This window comes from Schistosoma haematobium, chromosome 1 (genome assembly GCF_000699445.3).
Source record: "Schistosoma haematobium chromosome 1, whole genome shotgun sequence".
NCBI classification, from domain to species: Eukaryota; Metazoa; Platyhelminthes; class Trematoda; order Strigeidida; family Schistosomatidae; genus Schistosoma; species Schistosoma haematobium.
Window position 1 is genome coordinate 60,478,706 of NC_067196.1, and position 20,199 is coordinate 60,498,904.

General features: G+C 32.7%; 1 protein-coding gene across 1 annotated transcript; it reads right to left on the reverse strand.

Annotated features, from left to right (window-relative positions):
- Positions 1-849: 849 nt before the first annotated feature.
- On the reverse strand, positions 850-19,886 carry MS3_00001765 (uncharacterized protein). Its single transcript, XM_051209249.1, has 4 exons — positions 11,405-19,886; positions 7,024-7,102; positions 4,942-5,006; positions 850-3,677 (listed from the first exon to the last, which is right to left on the reverse strand). The coding sequence occupies exon 1, from the start codon at positions 18,725-18,727 to the stop codon at positions 17,273-17,275; it is 1,455 nt and encodes a 484-aa protein (XP_051074691.1). The 5' UTR covers positions 18,728-19,886; the 3' UTR covers positions 850-3,677; positions 4,942-5,006; positions 7,024-7,102; positions 11,405-17,272.
- Between the last annotated feature and the right edge of the window lie 313 nt (positions 19,887-20,199).

Sequence of the window (20,199 nt, forward strand, 5' to 3'; positions counted from 1 at the left end):
TGAAAATTTCAGATGTTCATTTCTCAAATGATGAATATTCAGACGATATATTTAGTTTCCTTTCAAGTATCTCTTAGAACTAGTTAACCCAGTCATTTACATACAATAGTGACAATGTGTATTAGAAGAGATTAGCCACTAGAGAGAATTACAATATGCGATTCGTTGTGATTTTTGACCCATTTAATAATCAACTATAATTTAACGTGATTCATGAAACACTTTATCTGAACCAAGTGATGTAGCATATGATGTATATAGACTTTAAATACTGAAGAAAGCAGACTGTGATTGTCATTTGGCTAAAGCAAATGGGGAGAAAGACTTAGATATTAGTTTCATGCTACTCGATATTGAACACTAAAAAGTATCCGCGATTCTGAGGAAACTGATGCTGTTCGTGAAATTCAAATCTATGTTACTCAGTGTTGTAGTTAGAAAGTTTACTAATGAGCTATTTGGAACACGAATGACTTTCTGGACGATTAAGATATTTACATCAAATTGGATATGAATGGATTCAAGTAGTAAGAAGGAAATATGTTACAGTCAGTTTACAGATCCAGACTGTATGACAGTCACTGAGTAAGATCTCATTTTAATGTTAGATTGAATATTTAAGACAAAAATTAATTTTTTCATTTTATCAACACTGATAGTGAATCCATATCAGCAAGAAAATAGATTTAAGCAGAAATCGATGTTGACTAGCAGCGGAAACCAAGAAGTGCGTTTCGTCCATTTGGGACTCGTCAGCTGTATTTACGTACATCAAATAATCGATATTCACTCCGGAACTCGAACCCTAAAAACAGATTTGTATCCTAAAATATTCATAGAACAAATAATGCTTTGAAGTGATACTCTTTTTTTCCTAAAACGTTCCCACGAAAAGCAAAAAAAATATTTGGTTTAAATAATCATTTAGTGACTTTTGATGAAAAATGATATAATTTTTTATTATGATAAAGTAAACAGCAATGGGAAGATTCAAGTAAACAGCACCAAGTGAATTCAGACTTCACCCAATTACACAAGCAGATAGCTATCATGACTCAGTAGCTAGGTGGGTAACGCGGTAGTGTTTGTGACAGAATGTAGTGGGTTCGACTCCCGTAGTGAACGTCAACTCATACAGGTATGTCCGGCTGACGAGCCCCAGACAGGGGTTTGTCCTTTGGGTCGAATGAAGACTCTCCTTCCTGTTCTATAAATGTAACTGCTTTGACAGATACATGTAAATTTATATACACAATTAGTGGTAACATGAAAAGGATACCTATCGACCTCCGATTGTGTTAAAGAACATGTTATTTTGGACAAAACAATCATTTAAGCTGCAAGATAAGTTCTTGTCAATGCAGCTTTTAGTCTCATATTGATTGACATTGTGATATCACTTTTGAATTTAAGTTGAATAAGCTTTTTTTAAGATAATTAAGGGAACTATGTGTATGAAATAATATTTAGAACCTTACAAGTAGAGCATTTAGATGTGTAGTTTGAATGTTATCCATGAAAATAACCATGTCAACTGCTTATTTACTATATGATAAATCTAAATTTCAAGGAAATAATTGATTAAACTCATCAAATTTTTATAGGAATTAGAAATTAAAATTACACCGTGATGTTTTATGTTACTCATTTTTTAAAAGTAGTCTGACTAAATTGTTAAAAAAAGGTTTATTGTCTTCTAAACAATAGACTAGCTATAAAATGGTTTTTATTGTAACATAAATAATTGTCAGGTTTATAAAACCATAAATAATGTCAAGAAAAGTTGTCCTATACAAATCATAGTCCTATGTACAATTCAATTACTGTTTTATTCCTAAAATAATTTATTTTACAATATATCCAATATAATCAAGACAAAAAGAGCTCTTTTCAAAAGGGAACTATGCGTATAATAAAGACAATCCTTTCTCAAACAATATACTATGGTGATAGACAGAAATACCAAACAGACTATGCTCGTAAAATTAAAATTCTCTATACTGTTCCGTCCTACACAAAAGTCTGTTATGTCTAAATATATACATATAAATACAAGAGATACTACCAAGTAAATTAATGATATAGAGCGGTATGTAATAAGTATGGATGGTAATTCTAGTGATTAAGTTTATGGTTTGAATAGATAGTGAAAAGTCCCCTTTTTATAAAATAATAATTTTTAAGTATCTTTGTTTTGATAGTGATATTAATAATAGGAAGATATACAATGAAACTAAAACAATAGTGGACGGTGGTGCAGTTTCGTGAATCGGTTGAAGTTAGATATTAACACGGTTGGATGTCGACTCAGCGGTCTAGAGGTTAAGGTTCTGTGGTCCTAGGTTTGAATCCAGCAGGGCGAAATCGTGGATGCGCATTGCTGAGGAGCTCCACACTAGGATGAAACGGCCGTCCAGTACTTCCAGGTTTTCCATGGTAGTCTAGCTTCAATTGACTTATGATTTCAACTATTGAAATTACTAAAATCTCCACAAACCTCTCTTCTGAAACTAATTTTATTATTTTTATTTTCAAGTGAACAATGAAATTACAATTTCAGACATTTAACCTTTTAAACAATTATGATGAAAAGTTAAAAATACAGACAAGAACTATGAAATAGTACACTAAAACTGATGAAAGAGATGTAATGAAGATTGTCATAAAAAGAGTTGTTATTCAAATGATGGATGACATTAACTTTTAATGTGGATTAGAAAGATTCAAGTTGAATGTAATAGTAAATTGAAATCTGCAGGGAGCCTTTGTGATAGCCTTAGATTATTCAAGCTTTTATTCGCTTAAATAAATTCTGGTTTGTGATATTTGGTTACAATAACTTCTCCAAGGTTTAGTGAACTTAAAACTCACAATTCATCTACATAAAAAGTTAAATTGTAAGGATTAACCAATTTAGAGATTAATGGATATTATTCAATCATTTTCCACCGTAGTTTCATGCTAGTTGAAAATGTATATCAGTAGTTATATTTTAGCTCAGTAATAAGTTTTAATCATAAAAAAAATACTACATAAACTTTCTGCTATCGAGCGAGACGTTAGGACATAGAGATAAGTGGTTTTTCTATCGTCAGGCCCCACTCAGTAACGTATCGTAAGGGAATATAGAAGTTATCTACAAAACCTGTAGGCTCCTGAACACTTATAATACAAAAAGTTATTATTTAACTTCAGGCGATAAAATCTCGGTACAGACTGAAGAAATTGAGTAAAAAGTCTGAGATAAACTAGTGCAGTGAACAAGAACACAAGTGGAAACAATCGAATGTATTTGAACATAAAATTACAGAATATCTTAGAAGGAGAGAACAAACCAGCTCCCATTTGAAGAGGAAATTAGGGGAAGACGTTGGAAGTGGATAGGACATACATTACATACATTATATCAAACAACATCATGAGGCAAGCCGTAACATGGAATCCTGAAGGGAAACGGAAAAGAGGGAGATCAATGAACACACTGTGTTGCGAATTGGAAGCAGACATGAAAAGGATGAATAGCAACTGCAACCAATTGGAAAAGATTTCCCAGGACAGAGTTGGATGGAAAATGCTAATGGTGAGCCCATGCTTCTCCACGATGTGGGGCAACAGGCGTAAGTAAGTAAGTATTCTCCTATGTGAAAATAATATTCAGGAATTGGAGAATTGAGTTCCTAAATAAATAAAAAAACTGTATAATATACAAACTTATATTTCACACATAAATCACAAACAGTTAAAAAACACACATCAGTGGTCTGTATTTATGATCTATACGTTTTTGAATTGTCTATTTTAATGGGATCCATTCTATACTGGTTAGCCAATTATCCAATTTCAATGTTCATCTAATAAACAAATATTAATATTTTTACTTCTATCTCAAATTAATTTCCTAGTTTTGGTATTTTACAAGTAACTAGATGAAAATAATTCATTTTTGTATTGGTTGTTTGAATTGTCCCATTGACGTTTAGAACTGTCTTTTTAGCATATGTACAACCTGTGAGAATTGCCTCGATATTGCCAATAAGTCACAAGCATGGCAAGCAGAGATGGATAATGACTAGCAGTGAAATCCAGGACGCATGTTTCACCCCATTCGGGACTCGTCGGCTGAATGTACCTGCATCCCTGAATTGATGTTCACTCTGAGACTCGAACCCGGTATCATCTGCTGGGAAGTTAAAAACTGAATTCAACTAATTATTCAGCGTTCCATAGTTTGCAATAATCTTCAGCTGATATTCATTCCTGATGAAAATAATCTTAATAAAATAGCTAAAAATAATAAAATATCTCGAGCCATACATTGGTAGACATTGTATACTAATTTATCGCAGTTCACCGACTGTAAATATTGTTAAATGTGAACACTAGTAATAGAGTATTTACTGACTTTGTTGTTTCGTAAAACGATAGTTGTTTTCTTTTTCTTCTAATAATAACATCATAGTAACAATAACATTGTTGAAAAATGATTTATTCTTCCGTAAATTATATTGTTTTGATAAAATTTCATAGAGTTTTGGAATATAATTATGATCTGGTTGGCAGTTGCAAGCTATATCATATGATGAATTCTAACAATCCTATGGTTTCATGATTATGTTGATCAAAATAATAATCTAATTGTTTACATGGAGAAATAGTGAAAAATCTTATTTCTTTTTATATCTTATATGATAGTTTACATAGTTTAATCGTACAACTTCAAAAGAAGTTGGGTACACTATTGATATGTTCGGTCTTAACAAAATACATCGATCACCTGTTATTTCGATCATTTTCATATAGCTAATTCCAAATGTTTAGTGTTTTCATGTTTTATGGCTTATTTTGAACAGGTTCCATCTTAGACATGCCCAAAAATTATAAATGATATTTTTAAAAAAAGCTATACATTGAGTTATAACATTCAGCCATTGATAAGCTTACTTCCCGTTCGGATGAATTACGTTGTTGGGAGATTGATGTAAACATAAACGTGTATACGTAAAAACCTGTAAGAGTAAATGGCGAAATAAAACGTAGACTATTAACTCAATGAGGCCATAGTATGCATTAAGTTAACAAATAAAAGAAATCAACAACAACTAGCAATGTACTCGAGTCATTTTAAGATAGTCGTGAAACTACAACTGAACATATTGAGACAGAGAAAAAGAGAGATTTCAAATTAGTTTCAATGGCTTTAGAATTTTAGTTCCTCTTAAAAATGACACTTGTATTTCACATAGTTATGCCATTGTTATCCTCTTCGATAAATCTCATCATTACTTATTACAGTTTTGTTTGGCATGGTCATAGAGTCAAAATTTATCCATTTAAACTAATAAGTTGACTGGTGAACCATTCAACAAATTTTTATTTAATATCACAAGGCGTTTTTGTGGATATTATAGTAATTTAGTAATTGAGATTATGAGTCATTTGAAGCTAGACCATCATAGAAGACCTGGGAGCCTTGGACAACCGTTTCGTCCTATTGTGGGATTCCTCAGCAGTACGCATCTACGATCCCGCCCCACAAGACTCGAACCCAAGATCTATAGGTCTCGCGCGCGAGCACTTAACCACTAGACAACTGCTGAGAAGTGTCACAATAGGACGAAACGGTTGTCCAGTGCTTCCAGGTTTTCTATGGTGGTCTAGCTTTAATTGACTCATGATATCAACTATCGAAATTTTTTATTTCTTCAAGAGATTTCCGCTTAAATCTAAAGATAAAATAATTCAAAACAATCTATATTCTATAGCATTAATAACGAGGGTTCGACAAATCTTAAGGATTTTGAAACGCATAGATAATTACAATGTCATATTATAATAACAATAAGAGTTGATTTCTAGGTTTTATTGGAAGAAGGTACATTAGTGAATAACATGGTACTCCTTCTAACTAATTGCACAAAACAACCAGTTTTTATTTTAAATACGTTCGTAAATATAAACAAAGTATATTAGATTGCTTTTAATAATCTGAAACTCACGTCATAAATAAGATTTACTACTTATCAACTTATTATCATTATTATATTCGTTTTTAAGATGATTTTAGTGTTTATTACAATCTCTTTTTTTCCTCTTGATATAACATCTTGAGTAGCAAATTACTCATAGATTAAACTAAACTAGTCGCTTTGATTTCAGTCTAATAAAATACTTTGAAGTAAAAACAAAATAGCTATCATAATAAGTAAATGCAAACTATCTGTGCACACTTAAAAGTACAGCACTAGTATATAATCATTTTGCAATATTGTTTCCAATCAATAGTCAGAGTAACCATGGTTATTAGATCACTAACGCTTCTTAATTAATTTTTTCATCGATAACATCATAAAAGTATATTTCTTTATATACATAAATATTTAATATGAAAATGATTGTATAGTTTGAAAAATAAACTCGAATAGATTATTATAAGACCTACCAGGAATATTTCAATAAAGTATTTTGGTTTGGGCATAATTTTTATCATAAATGAACTCATTGTCAATAAATTAACCTAAGTAAACAACTCATTCCACTGAAACGATGGTGATGAGGATGGTAATAATAATGATAATAATAATAATAACGATTTTAAATCCATTAATTATGTAATTTAATAGTTGAATTCATGAATCATTTGAAGCTAGACCATCATTGGAAAACCTGGGGGCACTGGACAATCATTTCATCCTAGTATGAAAATCCTCAGCGGTGCGCACCCATGATCCTGCCCCGTGAGATTCAAACCCAAGATTTATCAGTCCCGTGCTTAACCTCTAGACCACTGAGCCGGCAACAAATTATTGAAAATTAGCTGGATTTGATGAGTGAATTTAAATTTTCGTAGCATTATTACCATTTAAAAATAATGAACTTTTCTACATAAAACCTTAATAGTATATATGACAAATTTCATGAAAGTACAAGATCAAATAAATGAGCTAAATGACACTCGAGTTTTTTATCAATCAATATAAGAGAGGATAAGTGGTTGTTTTTTTTTTCCTTAAAAAACTACCATACTTTCAACGAGTTGTAAACTACGTTCAAAAATTCTTTTAGTGTTTCACGGTATTATGTGCTCAGTCCAGTGATACTTTCCCTAAAACAAGAAAAAAAAAGAAATTAAACTATGATTAATAACTATATGTACACTTAGGTAATTATGTTCAATAAATTATGCTGATGATGCCTATAAACTCGAGGCCAAATGATTCAGATGTGTTTTTATGGTACACTATGTATCTTTGAATTTATCATATTTTGAATTGTTGCTAACAGTAAAATTCAGGATCCGTTTCTCATCTTATTTGGGAGCCATTCGCTTGATTTACCCGAATGTCAGTGTTAATATTTATACTGCAACTCAAATTCATTTAGAATCGCTTCAAAGGCAGCTCATTATCCACTAAGCTAATCACAAACCTCCACTAATCTGTTCAGTAAATATCGTATCTAGTATTAATCTCGTAAGTTGTGTTCTTATTGATATTCTAGATGGAAGTACATCAGTCTGAAAGATGCGAATGCGGGACAGAACGTGTGTTCTAGATTCTACTACTTGTCATAATCTAAAATATAATACAGTTTTGCCAACAAGTATGAGCAAACAGAAATCCATGACATTTCTACATATACTTTCAAACTTATCGACAATGAACAATCACCACTTTACTAGCAAGAACTTAAGTAATTGGGTCATTGTAGAAATACAAATTTTTTTTTGGTTTAATAATGCCCCCGAATGCCCTGATGCGGCCGAGGGTGGGGAAAGTCCATTCTCCCTCTCGAAATGTTCTCACACGGCCACGCGTATACAGCATCTGCCAGGGAAGTCCTACTCACTGCCTTCTCGTGGCGGGGGTGTTTCTCACGAAACTGAGAGGACGAAAAGCGAACGTCCGGCGCTTTAACCGGGTTGGTGGACATGGAGAGTCCACCTAGGGGAGTTGGAAAACCCTGATTCCAAACCAATGGTGCACATGGGCTCCAGTACCCTGAGGGAAAAAATGGCGTGTGAACAAATCGTTGGTTACCGGATACCATGGGGCTTCATCTCCTTACGATGCTCCACTGCCTTGTGGATCAGACCTTTAGGTCGAAGGCTCCGTGTGTGGCCCCCTAAGAAAACCACCTGCTTCGGTTTTGGCACCCGGGCAGTACCACAGCCCTCACACATATCAAATGAGATTTGTGTGGCGCATATGTATCTGGTGTCTCCTTGTACCAGTATTCATGTGTTCAAACAAATAAATAAATTTTTGATAATAATATGACAATCGACAGTTAGTTTATCACAGTCTATTAATGTCATTAAATTCAAAAACCTCTTGAAACAATACCCTATCAGAGTACAACTAATCACTAGCAGTAAAAATAATATTATTAATGATTGAAATAAATGACAACAATTTTGTTTTAACAAAATGTTCTCTTTTACTTTTAATAAAGATGACCCATATTTTGTTCATTATTAATACAGAGAACGAAGAAATAAAGAGATCATCAGAAGATTGTCTTTTTCTAGTTGTGTCTAAATTCTAGTTAACCACTTATGATGGTAATCATAATATGAATAATCATAATTAATACCTAATATGAAAGATAGTAATATAATTAGACAATGAATTAGCCAATGTTTAACATATACTTCGATTTAAATACACATCTAGTGTTCATTGGTTAATTTACACAATAACAGATAATTGATCGAATTTAAGTGTATCTGTAAGTAACAATAATAACAGTAATATTCATTTTCTGATTCATGAAAAACGAAAAAGTGTTATCAACCCTATTCACGTTTGAAAACAAAGCTTGATTGTATCACATAATGAAATACTGAACGATTTGCTTTTAAGTACATATTATTTAAGCTTTAGAATTATACTGTTGCTATGTTACCAATCAAAAAATCAATAGTAATATATATTAATGATTAAGGTGGATATTGATCTAGTACAACAAATAGACAAAATGTTCTAGAATGAAAGCAACTTATTATTATTGTCATTGTTACTGACATACATATAAAACATTTAATCAATAAATAAATATGTAAGATGATGAAATATAATAAACCTTAACAGTGATTTATATCATAATGTTTAATTCTTAATGGTGAATCTAATGTAATCACTGGTTTAAGTGATTCAACATCATAGTGTACTTTGATTTTAGGTTGATAAAGGTAGCTGGAAGATAACTAACACGTTCTACAATTAGTTATTTCAGGAAATTTCTTCTGATCATGCATTAAATTTACACTAATTATTGTAGTGGTGTTCAATCAGATTGACATGACACTTACAGTCAATTATTTTGATACTGACTAACAGATAAACTTCTCTTTACTCAAAATTATGAAGTAGAAATGAGCAAAAGTAACTAAGACTAGGGAAATAAATGTCTGATTTATAAACGAAATAAGATTACCTGATATGTCAATTTGTATGTTAGATTATATGTATTAATTAAAGTTATATTATTTGTTCCGTATGCATTACAATACTTTGAATTTCTGGTTTCATAACTGCTCTTTTCTCAGATATTTTATCCCTATTCCACTTAAGTAGTTCATATAAGTTCTTTCATTAACTAACTAAGCAGGATAGTATGTATTAACACATGATATAAGAAAGAGTACTATATTACCAGTGAATTCACATTTAAAAAAAGATTAACTGATATATATCAGGCTGTTAATGAATGAGGTCTCAACATGTAAATACGATGGAGAAATCGGTCATACATTTGATTTAATTTAAAGACTTTAACATAAACTGGTATAAAATATTTTAATCACTGAATTGAAGGTGTTAGCAATATCCTTTGGAGAGATTAAATTATTATGTTCAGTAACACTTTCCGCTTAAGAATTCTGGTCAATAAATCCTATTAGGTATTCGTTTCCCTTCAGTACTCTTCGATGTTTATCTAATTCACTTTCAGACATATTCTTTATTAAAATTTCCTTTCTACTTAAAGAAACTGACTGAGGTAAACTTCCTCTTTTTTTGTAGTGAATTCAACTTTGAAAGTTGAAAAACTATCCTTTGTCTCAGTAGATGGTTATTTAACTAAAATAATTATTCTCAAAATTAAGCATCCTTTTATTATTGAAAAATTTCAAATCCATTTATGTTCTAAGATATTCAAGTGTTAAAAAAACTTATGAAATAGTTAATAATCATCTAAATAAGCCTCGATAAAATTGTTAGGATTGCCAACAGTTTAAACTTTATAGATGGAACTACTGATTGTAATTTAAGTTTTACAGTTTAAATGAAATCAACTGATCATTATATATATAATATCGAGGAATCTAACAAAAAAAGATTCATAATTGTATAAAGAACAGGCTCCCAATTTGGCCCAAATTGATATACATCCATCAGTTTACTTTCTCATATGGAACAGGTTAGACTGGCCGCACAAAGTGATTACTTTCGAAATACATCTCCGAACATAACCCTGCCTAACTTTTTAAAGGACTGCAAAAGTCAATCAATATCTAGTTAATTCTGGTCACTACTTTATCAAAATCCTTCAAAAATATTCATAGTCAGAAAACTTGCTTCTAAAGGAATATGGATGCAAAACATATGTGCACCAGAGGGTATGTCTGTCTGTCAACTAACTCAACTCTAACGTTTGTATACAAAAACAATATATTCAATCCTCCCTATCATAGTCTTGACCTTCTTTTCTATCTTCTGCCTTTTTTATTTTCTTCGTTTGATCCTTTTCAGTCACATCATAGATATTAATTAGACATTATTAAAACTTTAAATTACTTTGTTTTTGATAACTATCATATGAATAATTATTTTTACCTTCATGTTTCCACTCACCGTTGAATTATTACATAACTTCCTTTCAACATCAAACCTTTGTAAACAATTTACAACATGATATCAATTCAAGTTTCCTTTTTAATTACTCAACATCATACTATTTTAATACAGACTACTACTTTTGTCAAGTAAATTAATTTAAGAAGGAGTTTTGTGGAGATTGTAGTAATTTAAACAGTTTGAGATCATGAGTCAATTGAAGCTAGACGACCATGGAAAACCTGGAAGCACTGGACGGCCGTTTCGTCCAATTGTGGGAATCCTCAGCAGAGCGCATGCACGCCCCCGCCCCGCGGGATTCGAACCCAGGACCTATCAGCCTCGCGCCAGGCGCTTAACCGACCAGACCACTGAGCAGGCGGGGTCGTGGATGAGCACTGCTGAGGAGTCCCACAATAGGACGAAACGGTCGTCCAGTGCTTCCAGGTTTTCCATGGTCGTTTAGCTTCAACTGACTCATGATCTCAAACTGTTTAAAGTAAATGAATTATCAATATAACTGTGTAGCTTAAGTAAATTAAACCATTAAAAAGACTTTCTTCGCTGACTTTCTTCTGTTCTCCTTCTTCTTCTTCAACGAAACAATGGTTCTTTTCCCAGCATTTGAAGAAGAAATTGTTTATTTCAAAGTGGTTAATATGTTATTATAGCTTGATAATGTCTTCTATTAGATTTATGTTAAATTACAATTATTTTATAGAATTTAAAATGATACGTAATTTGTTAACAAAATAAAACTCATATTCTAATGTAAATTTATAAATTATTTGGTAATTCAATATACTTATCATCAATTAAAGATAACCATCCATTTAGTCAAGTCTCTATATAACGTAATGTAATTACAAAAAGTACATTCAGTAAGTGCAAAAAAAGTGCCTATTATTATTATTATTATTATTATTATTATTATTAGTAGTAGTAGTAGTAGTAGTAGTAGTAGTAGTATTGACAAAAATTAGTTCTAGTTTATTTTAGGATTGATTTTGTGGAACTTACTGAGTAGTTGCCAATATAATATCATAATGTCAATTAAGTAATTTTAATGATAATTATGTTAACTATATGAAACAATGTTTTTTTTCAAAGGATATTCTGCTCAAATTTTGTTAGTCACCAACGTTTTTTTATAAAAAAACATGTATTTTATTCGTCAAGACACTTGATTTATTAAATCATTACTAAATTCAAAGTTGAAGTTTTCTGGTTTGATCAGGTCGATCGATATTTTTGTATCTTTCTAAATGATAACAATAGACATTTTTTATAAGCAAAGATGGATAGTGTCTAGTAGTAGGATCCAGGACTCGCGTTTCGTACTATCTTGAGACTCGTCAGCCGAATGTGCCTGGATTCCAGAACTAATGTTCACTCTGAGACTCGGACCCAGTACCATTCGCTTCGAACGCCATCACGTTATCTACTTAGCTCCTGAGTCCTGATGGCCACCTGCATGTGCAACAGGGTGAAGTTTAAATTCACCGGGTGTTGTTTTACTTTTATCTTTCCATCGTTATTTAGGACTGTAATTGATCAGCACGGTACTGAGTTTGAGTCCCGGAGTGAGCATCAACTCTGGGATGCAGGTACATCCAGCTGACGAGTCCCAAATAGGACGAAACACGCGTCATGGATCCTATCGCTAGACGCTATCCATCTTTGCTTATAAAGCTTGTAACTTCAGGCAATATCGAGGCAGTCCGCACAGGAAGCACATATGCCAACAAGAGACTGATCAATTGCAGTCCTAAATAACAATGGGAAGATACAAGTAAAGAACACTAAGTGAAAATAGACATTCTGTCTATTACCTAACAGATAATTGGTAGTATCTTGTTATGGAGAGTAATGTTCTTTTGTTGTTGACAATATCACAAGTGAAGGAGCTGATTCATATATTTTATCTCATAAAATACAATTACTTGTGTAACAATATTTAATGTACCTACCAATCAATCTAATAATTCTTTATAAGCAACAAAAAGTCTCTCCTAATTGGTCGGTGTACAATCAGTTTACTTTCATCAGGTACTTTAAACTCGCCTTTAATATTACCAATCGTTTTAACATCATTATTATGAAAAATCCAAAGTTTGGTTCTCTATTAAATAGTCCCTATTGGTTTTGCAGAGAAGAAACTGTTATGGTTACCAATTCTTATTAGTGAATCTAAGGGAGCATTTATTTTTGATAGGTACTTTTTCTGGTTCCTTCAATTTACCGTTGGTTGTACGACCAGACCAATTCAATTATACTGTCAAGAATAACAAGTGATTTATGTTCCGTTTTATACTTACTAAAGCATAAATTCAGAAATACCAGAGTAAACTGTTGTCTGAATATTCTAACCTAGATTTTTCCTAACAAAGTATCTAGAAAGTGAAATTCCTAGTCACTCCCCAATTCTAGTATAAATTTTGTCGGCATATAATACTTAAGGGACTCAAGAATAATAATACAATTGCAGCTTTAACAATCACAGATAATGAGAACATTACTCATAGACCTCATGTATAGATGAGATCACTCAATCACAAAAATAAAGTACGGTATGCTTAGATTTAATTATGAAGTAGTTTACTAACAGAAACCCTTATGACTAGCCTATTGCTCTTTCTCGTGTAAATTCTTTACTAAATCTGAATTAAATGTTGAAATCACGGGTCGAATTGTTCAAAATAGTACGGTTTACCTTTTACACAAAAAGTTTACTGTTTTCTTGAAATAAGCATTTGTAAGGAGTGAAATAGCGTTGAATGTAAAAATTGTATTTGAAATAATCTCAGAAATTAAAATAGCGTTCAAATAAATCATTCAGCCCCTCCTTCCAGTCTAGTTAACACTGATTATCGAAGTAATAAAAAATTAAATATTTCGAACAGGCTGTAGTTGTTTTGAGTGATTATAGGATTTTAGTTAGCTTTTTGAAGTTGTAATAGTATGAATTTTTTGATATTCAGTGTTTTTTTTTAGTTTTGTACCATGTTTCTAAAGTACTTGTATCTAATTCAAAAAAGTTTGTTTTAACCCTAGAGTAATCGAACCTTCATGCATTTGAATAGGATAAAAGTAATATCATACATCCATGGCTATACTATTTATCACACCATTTTATTCTCTATCGATTAGGCATGATTTACCAAGAAACACTCCCAAAATACATCATATGGAACAGTTAAAAGTTGCAATTAAAGGGACTGCAATTCTTTGTTATCATAGGTCATTTTATCTGGTGATCAAGGGAGCGATATCTGTGAAATTATCAGTCAGGAGCAAATGCTACACTAAGCTGTGACTATTAAGTAAGGACATTTCCAAAATCCAACCATTATCTACAACTTTCATGTCTACGCTATGAATGAAATATCAATGATTACACTATTTTTAATAATAACTGTTTAGAGTTACTAATAATATTTGATTTCTTAGTGTTATATGAAATCAGATTATCATTCTTTATAATATGACACTTCTATGACTTAAAATTATAAATTATTACATACCTGTTTGGGTCAACTAAATTTAGAAGAATAATTAAACATAAAAATTGATATTGAGGGGGTTTATTTTAGGTCGTAAATAGATCAACTGATTTTAAAGTGAACAAGGAAGGAACTTAGTTGCAAACAAGGCTACTTTAGGTGCTGTTAAAGATATGATGGCGATTGTCACTTCCTGACCGCTCACACCGTTGAAAGGAACTTTGTCCCAGAGGATTTGAAAAGGAAATCAGTTTAGTAGTGGTGTCGGAAACATGAGAGCTTCACCGTGGTGCTCAAGGGACAGTTGACCGCAACTGACCATATATGGTACTTCTATAAGTAGGTTTTAATTTGTTACCTCCGTGGGCGATGGGGATTCACGAAGCAAAGTGAGGTGTGTCTTTATTAGAACTGAAAGTTTCCATCTCCCTTAGCTGTAAGAAGCACTGCCGTAGATGCTCGCTATCTGAAACGAAAGGTTCACTGCTATCACACTCCAGTACGGCTGACAGGAGGACTTTGCTGATGTCATCAGTTTTCACACCTGCTAGCCAACGTCTACGGCATTGTCGACCCGAATAAACGGGGTTTTCAGCCCACATATTTGAACTGGGTGGCCATAACAGATATATTTGAACACCAAACCAAGACGGTGTGAATAATTTGCACAGATGGCCGTGTGATGCAAAAATGTCCAAGGGATCAAAAATGAGTCTGTTTTTCAGCAACATAAGGAAAAGAAAAGGGAGTGGTTTTATTCCATATACTGGGATATAAACCTATATAATTATTTGATACTCTTACGTTTATTCAAGAAGCATTATTCAATATGCAAAGAGGTTAACAAGAGTGCATAGCATTCAAAATTTCTTTGCGGTTCTCTAGAGTTTGAATATACTGAATCAAATATAAGATGAATTTAATAAAGTTTATATATTTTCGAGGTTTTATTGATCAAGTTCTTAAGTTATAATTACAATCACTTCCTCTTAGTTAACAAGGTTCCTATGTTCACCAAATGACTTGCAACGATGAATGAAAAGCATCTAGCCAAAGATAAGGCATTACATGTACTCAGTAGCTGTGGATTTCTATTAGTTCTTTAATATTTTGCCGATGTTATAAACTATGTACGAAAACAACTAGGAGTAATCCAAATAAATGTTTTCACACTTTCATCTTACTGTTACTTAGTATGTCTATTTTCGGCGATATATGTTCTAAGGGACAAAAACATTTCAAAAATAGATTGACACTACAATTATGTGTATCAACATTCAATCCAAGGTGTTATCTGCGATTTTCATAATTATAATCAACACGATAAGTGAACAGACACGAAAATCAGACATTCTGTACTGAGCACTGCACATACATACATCCACTAACTTTATGAAAAGAGGGAAGTAATCTTACTAGTTTTTATTTCCAAATAATAAAATAAACATAAATAAGTACATCTGATTGGTAAACTAGTCTGGAGTAGATATAAACTTTTTCTACTCACTAAAGTGTATTTAAATGGAAAATATATCTGATAGTTGGTTCACAATTGCCATGAAATGTTCAAAATAAACGGCATGTAGGAAATGGAATAGCTTGGTAGATTGGTCCAACGGTTTTATCTCATATAGTAAGTGTTATAAATAACTAGTCAACTATTCACAACCGAATAAAATTATATTCTCAGAGTTAGTATAATCAAAAATATAAATGCAACTGAGCCTTCAAAATCTTCCCAATTGAACCATTTACTTGTCGATAGGTTAGAAAAATGGAACTATTTTGGAGCTTTATAGAGATTATGCATTAATATACAATAAATGTTTCAATCTACTTTATAAAAAATCTATAGCTTTAAGCCGCTCCTTACTGGTACTTGATAATTACTTCAGTTCTGGATTCCAGCTAGATATTCCAATACCCATCTGAGTGATAGTATTATTTGTTCTAGGCTACTTTGTTATAAACTACTGTCTTGGAAATTGAGAAATGATGTTAGGCACTTTGCGTAGAAAATAGGTATTCAATAGTAGATATTTTTAGACATTGATTACTTGTGGTGAAAGACATGAGTAAGGTGCACTTTAAAATTAAAAACGCAGGTAACGAAATGGGAGCATGAACCCTCAATGAGTCATTCATTTGAAAAATGTAACAGTCTAAATAACAGTTTATCCTAATTTGGAACGTCTGTTATGACGTTATTGGAAGCAAAAACCAGCTAATAGGATATTAAACTAGGCATATGAAGTTCATTTATATTAGGTTAACACACATGAGTTTTCCGTTTACTGTATAAAGCATATAATGAATCGATTCCTGGAAAGACTATTAAAAAAAACCAAAAAATATCTTAACCGGTCGTACTTATCCCCTTTTGTATCATATAGAATAATAAATTTCGTGTTATTTCAAATCCACGAGTCAGCTACATTATCTCTTTATATTTATTAGTATCTGAGTTCTTCACTACTCCACATTAAATTCCTCATTGACCATTTATGTTTATATCCCTGTCCGTTTCTATGAATTCTTCCTTTTCGACTTCGCTTTTCGTGCTGTTTCAAATTCTTGTATCATGAAATAACGTATGGTACACTTATAAATGTTAGTTCTTACAAAAAATAGAAGCACAAAGTCGATTATAATATCAAAAGCCAGGAAAAATAACACTCAATATACCTGAACAGCTTAAGTTCGAATTAGTTAAAAGTCGAAATGCAGTCAAAGACAATATGTTTTCAACAAATATATTATTATCAAAATAGTCCAAAAATTAGTATATAAATTCCATCTTTTTATATACCGTGTATTGTGCGTTTTAGTCATGATTCAATAAATTCAGGTCGCTCGTAAACTACTTTTGGAGAAAGAACCTTTGGTTAGATAAAATATATCAGTAGAACACAAATAAGTAATAAAAAGCTTATTTTACTTAGAGGAGTTATTAGAGAAAAAGTGTACAAAGGAAATGTATGAAAATACATTACGATAAAGTGATCTTTGAAAATCAATAGGTACTTGTTCCTGAGATGATTTGAGTAGAGTTCTCGACCAACAAGCATCAAAATGGTCCCACAGAAATTTGAACCTTCTTTTATTAGATATGCAACTGGTTTTACTGGTATTTTCACAATCGACATCAAGATGAGACTCGTTTTTCTGAATTCCATCGATCCATCTATTTACATTGTCGATGTACCATACTCCGGGCTTTATACTTTCATGAAGTGACAACAAACATTCTTGTTTTGGAAACACTTCAACAAATGATTCAGCTCCACGCGGTATACACTGGTTTATTACAGTAACCAGACCATCATTGTCTCTTAATGGGTCCACATCGGTGCTTATTTTCTGTATCTTATATATTGCTTCCTTTGTATGATCATCAAGACAGTTGTCATTAGTTTTATCTAAAAGGCTAGCAGAAAATGGCCATAATATCGGCGACATTTCAGAGGGTATGTAAAGAGTAGACGACATAGTTGCACTGGAAAATAGAGAAAGATAAAATGTATCATTGTAGATGAAATCCGGAACACACTTCAAGGAGCCCTTAATATTCGATGAATTGTGGAGAATTTCTTGAAGCTTTAAAATACCCTCCGGCGTCTGGTCATAAATTATGTTATCACCCGAACTAAACATTCCACACTTCAAACTAGAATTCAACTTGTTCAAAACTTCCTCCCCAGACAGAAATTGAAGACTATTACTAGTATCAGAAACCCAGTGATCTATGGACCAGTTTAAAGCTCGATTAAGTTGTTCAGAGTCTAGTTTTAGTTTTGACATGGCTGCCCATATGACACCTCGACGAAGTATTTTTGCTGCCTTCTGAACCTTTATATGAATACAAGCTGAACATCCAAGATTTTTGCATTCTTTGCACAAAAATTTTCCGTTAATCAGACGTAAAATTTCTTTGTTAATCACATCTGATAGAGCACATTCATTGAGTGCACCATTAATGGACGTAATTGACAAAATCCACTTAGCACTGGTTCCTTTATTCCAAAAATCGATTTCGAGAAGCCTTTGAAGAACTCTGGCTGTATTTATAGCAGTAGAATGACACACAAGGTGAACGGGATTTGAAGGCCCCCATTCTAAGTACACTGGAGGTATTTTACTATAATCCTTACCCCAGCGGGAATGTCCGAAAAATTGTGAATGTCCTGATCCATAATCCACCAACGTACCGGTTATCTGCGCAAATATTTCACAAGCTCTGTCGTGATGGGAAGCTATAGGACTTGGGTCAACAGACGAAACTGAAAGACTAGTGGGGAAAATGGAACTGTCTAGTGCACTTTCCCAGTACCCGTCAGTCAAGCCCCAACCTGGTAATCCTGGTATCAATATTACTTTGCCTTTATCCATGGGCTATCTTTGACATCAGAAGTTTGGTTAAACAGTGAAATTAGACGTATTTTTATATTATGACAGAATGTTGTTGGGAATGATGCTAATAATATTATATCTGACAAAATACTTTGCACGTCAATAAACTAGATTTTCATAATTGACAGGTATATATTGCACTGTTACAATCATTCCATGAGATGGTTAGAAAACAGTAACCAGCAAAATAATCGAATTCGTGCCTCGTCAATAGAGTTCTGCCTCAATATTCAATGTCTCAAGCTTCTTACTTCCAAACTTTATATAACAGTAAACGCGAAGTGTATGCTCCATGGGATCTGCATCTTTATTAGAAGAGAGCGTTCTTAATGATGAGAAAATATGATTCTTACTATGCTTCTCTTGTTACTGAAGGGGAAAACCTAGTCAATAAATTGTAAAGATGAACACCCCCAGTACCTACAGAACTAAAGTAAACATTGAACTTTCCTTTTAAAAACTTTCTTAAAGACGAAATCGCAGTCATTTCTGGTAAGAAATTGCGAAGTTGATTTATTACGGAAACGAAGTGTTTGCACGGATTTTGTACGGGCTATTTCGTGTTTTGGAATAAATAGAAGTCTTCATAAGTACAAATTAGTACTAAAATGCATAACCGATCTTTCGTGATGAAAAAGATTGTCAGTGGTACGACACATAACGTTTATATCTCCTTAATCCTTCTGTGTTTCACAAATTGCAAATATAAAGCTTTCAGACGAGGTATGTATACTTTATTTTTTGATTCCAACACCTTACTTTCCATTCTTTAAACACGTTTCAAGAAGGCAATCTCGTTCTCAAGGTTGGAAGATATTGTGCAGATGTGCTTCTCCGGGTGAGCTATCGAGTAAACAATGAAAGCCGTTCTAAATGCTACGTAATATTCTGGGAAGAAACCCCAGTTTATGGTATACTTTGTTGCTTCATGATACCAGTGGGAAGAGGCACCTGGAATACAACACAGAGCGAGGTCCGCTCCCTTTCTAGAAACTGAAATTATGGTACTGTTATCATATAGAAACTATGGGATGAGTAGAGCATCACTGATGTTTACTATTCGCACCCTACATTTGCCAATATTGAGAGGGAGAAGGTTTCTACTGTGTCCAGCCTCATATCCTATTCGAGTTTTTCTGACGAGACAAGATATTAATTGGAATTAGTGCCTATCTCCAAACCTTCGGATCACATCCACATAGCAGAGTTTGGGAGTCTATAGTACAAGGTAACTTATTAAGAAATAATTAGAATATGAGCGGTCCAAGGATTTACACTTACAACATCCCACTTTTTATTGAGATCGAAATCATACAGAATAAGATGAACTCTGGTGGCTTGTGGTTTCGTTCATAGATATCCCGCAAGCCATATCATCGAAGGCTGAATAATAGCTTCTAGGTTGAGCTTTGGTCAGGGAATCTCATAATAATTCTAGGAGGCCTATCTGA